The sequence below is a fragment of the Akanthomyces muscarius genome (assembly GCF_028009165.1).
Source record: "Akanthomyces muscarius strain Ve6 chromosome Unknown contig_18, whole genome shotgun sequence".
In the NCBI taxonomy this organism is placed as follows: domain Eukaryota; kingdom Fungi; phylum Ascomycota; class Sordariomycetes; order Hypocreales; family Cordycipitaceae; genus Akanthomyces; species Akanthomyces muscarius.
In genome coordinates, this window is record NW_026611618.1 from 1,510,769 (window position 1) to 1,524,323 (window position 13,555).

The 13,555-nt window shown below is 51.2% G+C and overlaps 2 protein-coding genes across 2 annotated transcripts; one reads left to right on the plus strand and one right to left on the minus strand.

Annotated features, from left to right (window-relative positions):
• Positions 1–1,514: 1,514 nt before the first annotated feature.
• Positions 1,515–5,930, plus strand: LMH87_008967 (uncharacterized protein; the record flags this gene model as incomplete). The annotated part of the gene is made up of 2 exons (XM_056202224.1): positions 1,515–1,718; positions 1,776–5,930. The coding sequence occupies 2 exons, from the start codon at positions 1,515–1,517 to the stop codon at positions 5,928–5,930; spliced, it is 4,359 nt and encodes a 1,452-aa protein (XP_056056808.1).
• Positions 5,931–7,750: 1,820 nt separating this feature from the next.
• On the minus strand, positions 7,751–12,130 carry LMH87_008968 (uncharacterized protein; the record flags this gene model as incomplete). Its single annotated transcript, XM_056202225.1, has 3 exons — positions 7,751–8,129; positions 8,199–8,362; positions 8,426–12,130. The coding sequence occupies 3 exons, from the start codon at positions 12,128–12,130 to the stop codon at positions 7,751–7,753; spliced, it is 4,248 nt and encodes a 1,415-aa protein (XP_056056809.1).
• Between the last annotated feature and the right edge of the window lie 1,425 nt (positions 12,131–13,555).

Sequence of the window (13,555 nt, forward strand, 5' to 3'; positions counted from 1 at the left end):
TCTCCGGCGAGCCTATTCTGGGAACCGCAAATGCCAGCCGGTCCCACCCATCACGACAATGATCCTGTGGCATGGCTGATAAGTCACGGGCAGTTTCTCCGTCTAATGCTAATGGCGGCTTTCAGCTTTCAAGAAGAAGAAAAAGGGAGGTAAAAAGTTGGCCAGAGGGTATGCCATGAATCTGGCCCCAGCGTTCGTCTCCATAGGTCAAGCTGCAGCGCCGTTGTGTGCTTGATCAGCGCTATGAGTGGCTATAGGCGCCCGCTAAAACAAGTTTGTGACTTCCGGGCTCCTTTTTCTTTCCCCGAGGCGCCTGCCTGCAGCGGAGGGGCGTCTTGCTTTTCCCGCATGTCGGCCGCTTGGAAGTCGACGAGGCTGTGTCAAAGACAAAGGAAAAGTAACTCACACTCGCCCACTTTTGCAAGTCTCGCGCCCGTGGTCACGGCAGTCAAAGCAGAAAAAATGGCTAAACGCACCCGATCTATCCCAAATTAAAAATTCAAGGCGTTGATACTTGTTCTTCATAGAGACGCCCGGCGTGGTTTCCCTGGCCGGACCACCAAACTTTGAAAGCATCCAACACAGCGGAGCGTTCGAAGTGGGCGGCCTCAGTCGTCACATTCACCAATGAACCCAGACTGATTGCGCTATTTGCCCAGCAAGTACGGCTACAGCGAGTAGGTGTTTTTGACAGATGAAAAACAAAAAAACAGTAACTGGGCGTAGCGGGCCAGCACAAAAAAAGGACACCGGTAGCTGGCTGGCTGCTATAGAAATGAAAGAATTCAAGAAAAATGGAAAATAACTATAAGAGATTGGAAATACTACTGCTTCTAATCACCCACTTGCTGGGCTGCGATTTGGGTAGCCATGTTGCCGTGCATAGATGGGCGGGCCCAAGTACATCCACACGCCTTGGAGTGGTGATGGCCGTTTTATTACTGGTAGGAGGCTGCTTATTACATGTGCCGATATTCGGGCAAAAAAAAAGAGAAGCCCGCCATGCACGCCCGAGCTGGCCACATATGCCGAGACAATCGTGCATTCGAGCTTTTTTTGGGGGGGGGGGGGGCGTAGTATGCAATAACCGGACTCCAGGTATAGACGGTTTGATCCTCCGGCCCCCGCCGTTCGATGCAACAAGGCTCTTGACAACCCTCTTCGGCTGATGCAATTCGCCTCTTTTCCGGCTGCAAGCTGACCACTAGCGCCACCTACCTGGGTAGAAGCAACCTTGCAACCGCCGAGCTTATTATAAGTAATATTGGGTGTTTCCTCTCAGCACCCCCTCGCTACCGCGCTTCTCCATTCCCCCTCCCTCTCCTCGCCGTTTCTGTCCTTGTTTCGATCAGTCTCTTTTTCGCTCATTGCCATCTTCCTCCTGCTCTTAATGAGAGCTCGGTTCCTGTCTCTCCATACCGGGACGACGAGACCTCTCTCTCTCCCTCCCTCTCTCGCAAGGTAAGCCCGTAGCTTGCCGTGAGAGGCCCCCCCACTCTCCCCCTTCACCCAGAATGACCTCTACTTTGGCAGACGACCAAGGATGGTCGTCTGGAAGTCTTGTGTCTTCAAATCCGGAGCTTGAAGATGGCTCTTACTCGCTCTTATCGGCTTGTTCGTGGGCAGTTCTTATACCCTTAGTGCATTATTATCATCGTCATGTCCGCAATCCCGCGGTGCCGCACATCCGCCGCAATGCATGGGTCTGGCTGAAATTGGTACGTCGTGTCACTGTGCCGGACTTTGCGTGCTTGTTACTAACATGCCGATCGCAGGTTCTGGCCGCCTCGTTACTCTGCTTGGAAGTTTCGAGTCTTGTGCTTCGTTGCTCGTTTTCTCAGCACAGACACCACATAACGGCCCTTACTGTCGCATCGGACATTGCGTCTGCTGCCGGCATCGCGACAGCGGTCCATCTAGAGCATCGTCGCGGCGTTCCAGCATCGGCATTCCTGAGCTTGGACATTGCCATTGGCCTTTTCAAGGACGTCGGCAAGGCGCAACTATACTTCTTCCGGGGTCAGAGTGCGCTCAGCCAGCTGGCAGCCGCTTCAGCTTCGCTCCGCCTTGCCCTACTCTGCATCCAGGAATTTGTAGAGCCCGAGTTGATCATTGGCTCTTGGTCTCAGTCTTACAGCCACAGAACACTGGGCAGCTTTTGTGGCAGGGCTCTCTCCCCCATCAGCCAGACCCTGCAGGCTTGGTTCTGTACGGTTCTATCTATTGACCGATCTGGCAGCCTTGGTCCTGAATTCGCACCCGCTTCGTCATTTGCTGCGCTTTGGCAACGCTCCAAGAGTAGCCGACAGAAAGGGGGAAGCTCGCTTCTCATCGACTGTCTCATGACTTGGAAGACGGCTGTGCTCGCCGCGGCTATTCCGCGCTTTGGCGTCACCGCATTCATCTTTACACAGCCGTGGCTCATCCGCTGCATGATACTTTCCCACCGTCAAGAAGCCAGCGAGCCACTCAGCCTGCGTCTAGTGGGAGCCATATTCTTCGTCTATAATGGTGCAGCGTTTTGCAGGGCAGCTGCGGCGCATCTTAAGTCTCGACTGGTTATGAAAATCCGAGCCGCTTTGATCTCTCAAATCTTGGCCAAGTCACAAAAGCTCAGATTATTAGAGGCCAAGAAGCATACAGCTGTTGCACTTATCAGCAGTGAGATTGACAACGTATCTGATGGATTCGCGAACTTCGTCGATACTCCAGTTTTTGTTGTTGACACGTGCCTGGGCATGTATCTCCTGGTGGGCGTCGTGCGACAGGCCGCGTTTATCATATTTCTCCCCCTCATTTTGGCGTCAATACTAGGGTACGTGTATGGCATTTACCTCACGCCTGCCTTACGTAAATGGAATCAAAACATCGAGTCGCGAGTGGCGAGAACAGCACGCATGCTGGCCCAACTCCCCACAATCAAGATGCTCGGTCTCGCGCCTAAAGCTGGGGACTTCCTTCGACATCTTTGGATCACCGAGATAGAATCATCATGGGACTATTGGAAAATTTGTGCGGCTTTCATCTCTAGTGCTGGATTTGTGGACATGATCACACCCGCTATTGTTATTGCTGGCGCGCTCTTCTGGCGCATTTTCAGCCCCGGGATCACCGCGGAGCTCGTCTTCCCAGCTTTAGGCCTCATCTCGCGGGTTCAGGATCCACTCTCCGGGCTTTTAAAATCAGGGCCGTCAACTGTGGCCTTGCTTAGCAGCTTCCGAAGAATACAGGAATACCTGTCCCTGGAAGAAGCACACGACCCGAGAGTACTCTTGAGCCCGCGGCCGCGAGATGTCACTCGATATTGGCCGACGGAGGAAGGCACTCAAGCTCTATCGACGAGATCTGTTCAGCAGGATCTGACCCGCGTCATATATTTTGATAACGTGAACATCGCCCCGGTCGGCATGGACACGCCATTGCTGAGCAATGTAAACGTGGCCATCGCTCCTAGTTCGGTCACCACGATATTTGGGCCTACCGGCTTAGGAAAGACTACACTCCTCAATGGCATCATAGGTGAAGCTGAAATATCGGGCGGAGTCCTATATGTGGATGACGTGTCCATTGCTGTTTGCGGCCAACTACTATGGCTGCCAGACATGACAGTTCTACAGTTCATAATTGGCGCGTCGGCATATGATGCACCTTGGTTTCGCACGGTCGTGACTGTCTGTATGCTGGACGAAGATATTGACCAATTCAGAGATGGCGAACAGCATCGAATTGGTAGCGGGGGTATGAAGCTAAGCGGAGGTCAGCGTCAGCGACTGTGCTTAGCAAGAGCCATATACGTCAAGGCATCTATAATCCTGCTCGATGATGTTCTGAGCGCGGTAGACAGATTGACTGCTCTCGCGATCCTGTTTGGCCTCTGTGGAAAGGAGAATGGACTGCTTCGGCGTTTGAACAGCACCGTCGTGCTGACTGGCTACCTGCCCGAATGCTTTGATGTTGCGGATAGCGTTTTGCTCATTGACGCGTATGGCAAAATCGAACACCGGTCCGGCACTGACCTGGACGATCCCCAGCTTGCATGCGTCATACGTCTGCTGTACCACGACGGCGCTGGTGACGACGGGTCCGAATCTGAATCCGAGCCCGAGGCGCCGCGGGAGCGCAACTGTCGGACAATATCACCGGAGCTGGCACCGGAGCTTGACGAGGAGCAACCGCAAGGTGCAGTGCAGCGTCTCACGACTAGACAAAGACCGAAGCCGCGGTTGTACAAGCTCTGCATTGACGTGATTGGGCGCCGCAGGCTTCAGGACTGGTTTCTGCTTATGTTGATTATGTCTCTTGCGGAAGGTTTTCCTGCAATCTACATGCGGTGGTGGGTCGATACATCGCCGACCGAAAAAATGCACATCTTCGGCTACGCCTTTCTCTCAGCCACCGCCGGCTTGCTTGGCGGCCCATGCTTGGTTATCATGGGGCTGAAGCTGTCACCGCGTGCCTCCATCGGCTTACATGACACACTCACCGACGCTGTCGTACACTCGACTCTCGGCTTTTTAAGCGCAAACAGTTCCGGCTCCGTATTGAATCGATACAGCGTGGATATGGGCCTGATTACGAGGCAGGTGTCCAAAGGTGTATACAACAATATATACCTGATCATTACAACGCTATTCCATATCGCAATCGTGCTGTTTGGCGCGGATTACATGGCGGCACTGCTTCCTCTCTTCGTTGTGCTCATCTTTGCAATACAGCGCAAGTATATAGACGCCTCGCGAGAGTTGCATGTGCGGGAAATTGAATACCGCGAACAACTTGTCACGCTGTTTCGGGAAACTGGTGATGGCATTGATTACATTCGAGGGTTTGGCTGGCAGGATTTCATAATGCAACACAACTTTGACCTGGTCGATAAGTCGCAGACGCCGTTTTATCTTTTGCTCTGCACGCAACAGCTGCTGGCGCTTTCCCTTGACCTTGTGTCGTCCAACTTAGCTGCAGCTCTCTCTGCCATTACCTTGTGCATCTCTGGTTCTGCTACTGAAAGCTCCTCTGGGCTTGCTTTCCAGATCCTCATGATTTTAAGCACAAGCCTGAATAGGACACTGACCGCATGGACGTCGTTGGAGACGGCTCTTGGGTCTGTCGAGCACGTGAGCGACTTCTTAGAAAGCACACCAGTAGAGTCTGACAACGGCACAACGCCATTGCCTGAGAACTGGCCTGCTCATGGCCGTGTGGAGATGACGAATGTATCCGCCGGCTATTTGTGCGATAGACGGGAGGAGCAGAACGCCGCCGTTATTCACAACATAACGCTCTCCGTCGAACCTGGGCAGAAAGTAGGCATCATGGGCCGCACAGGCGGCGGCAAATCATCGCTACTGATGAGCCTGCTCGGCTTGCTAGAGTATGAAGGCAACATCGTCATCGATGGTGTTGATATTCGCCAAGCGCCACGTGATCAACTTCGGTCGCGAATCATCACCATCACTCAAGACTCGGTCGAGTTTGAAGGCACAATCAGGGACAACTTACTTCCGTTCGAGAAAGACTGGGCTGGGGTGGTGCCCAAGACAGCGGACGCGACTGAAGCGGAGAAGCGGAGAAGGGAGTTCATTCTCCGCGAAACGCTGGTGCACCTGCGTCTTTGGCCCATGCTGGAGGACAAGAAAGAGCTCGAAACTCTCGTCAGCGACGCCGGCTTCTCGTACGGAGAAAGGCAGCTGCTCTGCATTGCGCGAGCTGCCGTCCACCGCCGCGTGTACGGTGGCAAGCTGGTTTTAGTGGATGAAGCCACAGGTGGCGTGGACGCCTGGCGCGACCAGATTGTGCGCGAGATGATCCGAGACTACTTTCGCGGGTGCACAGTCTTAATTGTTGCGCATCGCTCAGAGACCGTTGCGGATTCCAACATTAGCTTCAAGATGGTTCGCGGGCGGGTCAAGTCTTATAAACACTGGTTTTAGCTTATAAGCAGAGGGAATAAGCATTAGTAGGAAATACATGCGGAAATATTACACGTACATGTCTTTCAGCATTGGAATCCAGAGGCGTTCCGCGCTCTTCTGCGAATAATTAACTTGCACTTTTTGCGCGTCGCGCCAACAAGACAGCCTAGGCGTTGCTCGGGCGGGCGACTCATGTGTGTCAATGTGCGTTCCGTCAAGTCGGCGAAAAACTGGATTGGGCAGCAACGAATACGTGGTCAATCATGCTGACTTGTCTGCTGAGAGTGCAAACGTACAGGAGAAGGCGGGAAGGCGCGTGTTTGGCCAGAATAATAAGCATGATGATGGTACTCGATCCTGCGAAGAATAGCGTCGAATCGAGCAAAATCGACTTGAATAGGATGCTAGTGGCCTCTTTCATAAGTGCAGAAAGCGTTTGGCGAACATCACGAAGGTCTCTTGTTAACCCGAAACCAAAAGAACTTAATTCGAAAGTTTCTCTTGGTCATGAAGTAGCGCGGGCCAACTTTTTACGAGCGCGACCGCCAACTATACACTCGACACGTACACGGCTGAGGATAAGGACGAGTTATCGGCATTTATTCAACACAAAGGTTTTTCTAGGCCCATTGACGTATGGCTCGATAGCGTGGAAAATTTCATCGACCGTGAAATGAATGAGGAAATAAAATGGGTGTCAGACCTGCCCGCGCGCCTATACTTGCATAATGCGTTGTGGGCGGTAGTGTATTGCCAGATAATGTACGTGACCGTTTGCACACCATCGGATCCTGGGGGCGAATTTATTTTGACAGATGACTGCTATCATATCAGTAAGAGCCCGAATAATAATACCTCAAGCAATCTGTAGACTGGCGAATCAGAAGTCGTGGCGTGGCTAAACTTGCATAAGTTTGCGCCCGGTCTCCCCAACATTAATGTTTATTTTGCAGAGATATCTATTTACGTCAGAAATGGAAGATGTGGGGAACCCGAGAGCTAAAGAGCAGCGAGACGAAGCTCGATCTAATAATGAAGCCTCAATTGGAAGGATTGACATCAATGGGCTATTTGGTGACTGAAAATCTTAATGAGTCCGAGCTCAATTGCCAACATTTGACTGCGGTCTAAAGGCTATCGCACGGTTCAACATCTTCCAGTCGATATGCAATTCACGGTTGCGAGACGGGCGGTTCATCGAGTACGACGACGACAATACACTAGTAAAGACTTGAGGAGCTATATTGTGATTTGTATAAATATTTTGCCTCCCATGTCTAAGAATGCGGCTTCAAAATTGATCATAGATGATTGAGTCTTCTAAGCTTCTAAGATACGCTATTAAGTATTTTAATATATTCAACATATCATCTTCTATTTTTAAATAAGAACGGGAGGCAAGATATTCTCTCAAAGATATTATGGTTGTAAGTGGTGGCTCGTCCTCCGTCCTCGGAAAAGCGCAGCGGGACGCATCTTTTAACTAGTTAAAGAATATTGGTTTATAAAAGACTAATTATTCTTTTTTCTTAAAAAAAATCTATTCTTATTTTAGTAACCTTTAAACTATATTACTTACTATATCACATGCTGGGCTCAATCTAGTATCGTAGGCAGCTTACTTCATTGATAAAAAGTCCGTTATTGTCCGTCCTTTAGTCTACTTCGTCAGCCCAATGACTGGAAGAGACGCTTCAGAGCAGCACCGCAGCAAACTTCCGACCGCCGTATTCGGTGGGGGAAATCGGTGAACCTGGCTAGATTCTATGATGAATGAGTACTAACAAAGATCAGTAGTAATAAGAATGCTAACATTTTTCTACTCCGATCACCATGATCTAGGACCCGGCCTTCTTTGTAGCCTTCGTCCTAAGTTTCATCATGAGGAACACAAGCCCATATATACCGATTACAAAGACAACAACAATGCCCGCGTTTCTCCATCCATAATATTCTGCTTTGAGGTTCAGCGTCTTGAGGTAATCCGCACCCTCGGTGTATTGACAAACACGGCAAGCAGCAGTGGCATTTGGGTTAAGGAGATTTGTAGTTGCCCCTATACCGTCCTGGTAGTTGGCAAGATATTCGCCGCAGGTTTGATCAGGAGCTGGGTCGAATATAGCAAGTTCTTCGGGCCTGCAGTGAACAAGCTTGTCCCAGGTAGTGAAAACAAGCAGAGAACTCATGAGGTAGTTGAAAGGGTCGATGTAGTATATCCTAGGAGAAGCCACCGTTAGAGGCTGTTCAAAGCAAGGTTTTGGATGTAAAAGCCAAAAGAATTCTTACCAGTATCTCCAGAACGGTACAATTTGGCTATACGGTATCATGACGCCGCAGAATGAAACGAGAGTTGTGATGACCAGAGGGTTGACGAGAGACGCAAAGACGGCGTTGGGGGTATACGCGGCGATCATCTGTCCAATTCCAGTGTATAGGCACTCGTACATCACCTAAAGACTGTCAGCAGTGCCGCGGGATTGGTAAGGAGAGGGCTGGGGTGTGTGAATAATTACCACGACGAAGAAAACGCTGCCTGCGTGCGCTGCGGCGGTAGGAAGGCCGCAAGTAAAGTACCAACAGATGTAATATAGCAGCGCACACGCAAGTAAGTAAGGGAACTCTGATATAATGAGGCCGGCGACAAAGGGTGCCCAGTGATACATCTTGCTCTTCTTCTCGCGCGCCTCATAGATGTCACGACGGTCAATGAAGAGCGGCTGGAGCTGGGAAATCACACCCGGCGCAACAAAAATAAAGTTGAAGACTGTAAACAGGTTCTGCTGAAGGTCTGTAAGGCTGTCTCCAATCATCCAATAGGTAAAGCCGTTCAGCAGCGCCAGACTGATGTGCATGGCAAATTTGTTATCGAGGTATTCAGTGTTTCGAAAGAGCGAGACGTTCATGCGATGCGTTACCAGTTTGATCTGCGTCCACATGGAAGCTGCAAACTCGTTTGCATCATCGTTGACTGCTGAAGGTAGAGCGGCAGCTTCTGCAACAATATGGTCCAATTCCTTGGAGAGCCGGTTGTGTTCCGGCGATCGCAACCAGATTTGATTCCAGTCTTGATCCTGAGACGAACCTCCGTTCCCGGATACTACATCGATCATGTGCTCAGCAGGATTTGCTTCAGGCGGGCAGGGAGCTCCGTGACGACCAAAATATTCCTTGACTGTATTTGCATTCTGACCGATATCACCAAAGTAAACAGTCTTTCCCCCGTTGGCGAGCAGTAAGAGCGTATCGAATTGCGCGAATAGTTGAGCTGACGGTTGGTGGATGGTCACCAAGATGGCTTGTCCGGCTTCTGCAAGTTTTCGAAGAAAGCGCACAGTGTTGTAGGCGGCCTGACCATCAAGTCCGGATGTCGGTTCATCGAGGAATATCAGGATGCTCGGCTTTGCTACCAGTTCGACGGCAATAGTGAGACGCTTGCGTTGCTCAATTGAGAGACCAGTACCTGGGCGGCCTACGAGCGTATGCTCGAGGTCATGCAGCTCCAATAGGTCCACAATGGTGTCAACATATAGCAGCTTTTCTTGAGTAGGTGTATCGCGTGACTGGCGCAAGAGGGCCGAGAACTCGAGAGCCTCACGGACGGTTGCAAGAGGCTCATGGACATCCAGCTGTTCGACATAACCGGTAGAGCGTTGAAATGAGATAGGAACAGGACGGCCATCGACTAGGACGGATCCGTGAATGGTTCCTTCGGTTTTTCGTTGTGCAAGGACGTCAAGAAGGGTTGTCTTGCCGGCACCAGAGGACCCCATAAGAGCCCCGAGCATGCCAGGTTTGACATAACCCTGTACGTTATCGAGAAGGACGCGGTCACCGTCGGCGGTCTTGACGATGTACGTCAAGTCTTTCCAGGTGAAGATGCTTCGATTGCGCATGAGATCTTTGTTGAGGCTTCTGTTTGATGCGTCAGATCCAGAAACGGCTGGGGGCTTCCCAGCAGATCGCATCTCTTCGTCTTTGGCTAGCAACAGGTGCTTCGACTTTTGATGTTGTTCCCGAGGAATAAGAAGCTTGCGGCTGCCTTCTCCCGCTTGCTTCCACCGGGAGGTGAAAAAGATTGTGAGCGCAACAAATAGCACCCACCATGCGCAGTTGATGCCGAAGTTGCGCCAAACATGGTTGTGGCTGAAGGACATGTGTGCGAGATACTCGTCGCCTGTGAGGCTCGTGGCACCGGTTAACGCGCCACCAACACCAGCACATGACTGCCCACCAGTTCCACCGGTATATCCAGGTCCGTTCGGAATGATGTACGGACCAACACAGGGAATTTCCTGGCCATGGAATTCGTTCCCGAGAAGAGCTTCAAATCCGTAGGCCATAGGGTTGATCCAGTAGATCCAAACAAACCATGGATGCATCATGGGTTTGATAATCATGTAGCCCATGTAGACAAACAAAGCGACAATTGAAAGACCTGAGACCTTTGTCGCGGCGTCAAAGGTGGGGAATGCGGCGCCGATGAGTCGGAAGAATGCGGTCATGGTCATGGCGGTAATGAAGTTGGTCGCCAAGTACGTGAAGAAGGCGGCAGCGGTAGTTTTCAGACCCACCATGAAGTACAGAACGAGGCCAAAGTGTGTTACTTGGAATAACAGAATGGGGAAATCTGCGATAACTTGGGCGATGCATATAGCTGCTGGGTTATACAAGGCAAAGGAGCGGTGCTTGGCTAGAATGGGTCTGCCAGTGAATGAGTCTGTGACTTCTGACAGAGCGATAAGAGCGTTGTATAGAATGGAGAAGAACAGGGCGCCGCCCTTGAGAAAGAGACCGGCAGAGTTGGCGGGAGCAGAATAAAAGAGAGAGCCGCCGAGGAGAGCCTGTATGACTGTTGCACCTTGCTTCATGAACAGCGTCGACTTGTCACCCCATATGATCTGATACTGCCTGGTGACGGCAGTCTTGACTTGAGTGACAAGGTTGGCAGTGACAGGCGAGCCTTTGGGCACGCCCCAGTGCTTCTCACGAGCGACCATCTTTTTGAACATGGCCGTGTTCTCCGCAGCTGCCATACTTTCTGGATAGCTTCGACACTCGTCTAGCATCTTCTGCTTGATAGCTGACTGGTTGTATGCAGCAAGGACTGCATCGGCTGTGCGGGGGAACGTCTTCTCATATCCTGGGGCAATAACGCGCTCGGTAGGAATTGTTACGCCTGTCAGGAAATCTCCTCGGTTGGAGCCAGAGTCCCGAACGAAACCAAGGTCTTCCATGAAAGGTACGGCATCTTTCTGAGGGCCATAGAAGATCTGCTTACCCTCGTCGAGGACGAGCACCTTGTCAAAATGCTCGTAGATAGCGTTGCCCGCCTGGTATAGTGTCACAATAGTAGTGAGACCGAGAACATCGGTCATGACCCTGATGGCTTTGATCCACTCAAGAGCTGTGCTGGCGTCGAGACCTCTCGTCGAGTTATCCCAGCAGAAGACACTTGCACGAGTGGTCAGGCATTCAAGAATTGACACCCGCTTCCTCTCTCCTCCGGAGACGCCCCTGGTAAGGGCGTCCCCGACCTTTGTATGGGCAGTGTGGGAGATGCCAACTGATCGCAAGAGGAAATCCTTGTAGTATTGGGCGTACTCCTCTTGTGTTTTGATCCCAGGCGGCCTGTGGAAGGGGACCTTCATGCGCGCGGCGAAGTCGATGGTTGCCTCGACAGTCAGTGTTGGGAAGAAGATTTCTTCCTCAGTATTCATGATGATCTGGCCACGATATTCTTCGGTTTCTAGGGCGGACATGTTGCCGAAACTGACGTCTCCTGTAACTTCTTCGTAGCCGAGTCGTTTGTTGGCTAGTACACTCAGCAACGTTGTGCAGCCTGATCCAGGGCGTCCAAGAACGAGCAACATCTCTCCAGGTCTGACACATCCATGAGAATTGTCGATGATGGTCTTCATTGGGCCACCCTTGCTCCCCTTGTGGAAGACATTGAATTGGGAGACGACGTTCTCGTTAAACGTCGCGTTGCTACCGACTCCTTTGACAGTAAGGTCTTGCCAGCTCACACCGAGCTTCCTGGGCTTGCCTCCGCCTTCTTCATCTCGGTCTCGCATTGCTCGCAGCTCGGGTGCCATGTGCCATGTCGTCTTGTTGCCGGAAGAGGTTACTTTCTCCACCCCATTCCCAATGTCTGCGGTGGGCAGTCCTTCGTCCGCGGTGACGGAATCATCGTTGCCGTTTGGGTGACTGGCGGTCATACTGACTGAAAAGCTATTCTCCGGGACTGGAATATAGTAGAATGTGGAGAAGAGAGTACAGTTTTGGTCGAAATCCCAGAGGTTTGCAGAGTTATATACAAGGGGCGGTTCAGTTTAACTGAACGTAGGATGCCTGTGCAAAAAAGGCGATTACTAAAAGCATCATTGTTGACAAACACGGCTGTTTCCGGGCTCTTCCATAACTTGCGATTACAAAAGCAGCATAAATGCTTCTGGGGTCGGAAAGAGGGAGCAGACCTCGCCTGGCTAGCGCAATCTTTCAGCTTCAAAGCATACGCAACGGCGTAGTGGATAATTAGTTGACGCAATTGCACTGTGGCTACAACTTCGGTCACTCAAAGCGAAGCGTCCGGTCTCTTACGGAGTATAGTATTACCCTGATTGCGGAGCTGGCTCAGCTTCCAGAGCCAGAGGGTACAAGCCTCCATAATACCGGTCGTTGTTTCGCGTCTAGCAAGCAAGCCCAAGTACTCCGTAGTTAACCATGATCGGAAAGATTACCCAACTTTCCCCTGACCCATCCATGACCCAAAATATTGACCAATCAATTCGCGCCGGAGACTAGCGCCCATCATTTCGAAAAACCCTCCGCGGAGGATTTAGTTGGAGATCTAAAATAACTACTGAAATTGTGTTGGCGTATTACTTTGTAAGATTTAGTGTGACCTAAGGTAGATCTAAAAATCAAGCGTGCCAGGATTGCAGGAAGCAAAAGTGTACATTCAGTGACTTCATTTCCTAGGATTATCGCATGGATAGGAAAGTCGCCAGAGGTCTTTTTCTACCTCGCATTGGATAAGCATCGCGCTAACAATATTTCACCCGGATTGTACAATTTCTCGCATGCATCTCGTGTTCGCCGGGTGTGGGCAAAGGCAAATTGACTTGGACGATTTCACAGCCTCGGTCAGAAGGTTTAGCGCCTGACCGGCGGCATCGCCGTCGGCAGTGCGAAATGAGTATGTAGTATAATGGGAAAGTTTTCTATCCCAGCATGTGCGGGTAAGGTCGAAGGGTATTCTCCCGGGAACCTGGTGCTGAGCCAGTGATCGGTAGCGTCAGAAGACACCCTACTACATGTTGAAAACTTTCGCCTGACATCAAGTGCAGGGCACGGTTCGCAGGGGCAAAATCTGACGACTGCCTAGTAGATGGTCCTATCTAGTACTGGCTCTTCCACGGGCGCTTAACGCCCGCGGTTGTCGCAGATGGCTATCGACGTGTCTTTTGTGCCAGCTATATCGTCTGGCCCGGAGCATATTCTCAGTGTGGCGGGGCAGATGGTGTCAGCACATGGCAGGAAGGGTCGAGACCGATCTGGTTGGAGTAGCACGATGCATTTCGTCGTGGAAGAGGAGCAGGATTATCCAAACGGGGATATCAGAACAAATCCAGAGCTCAGTC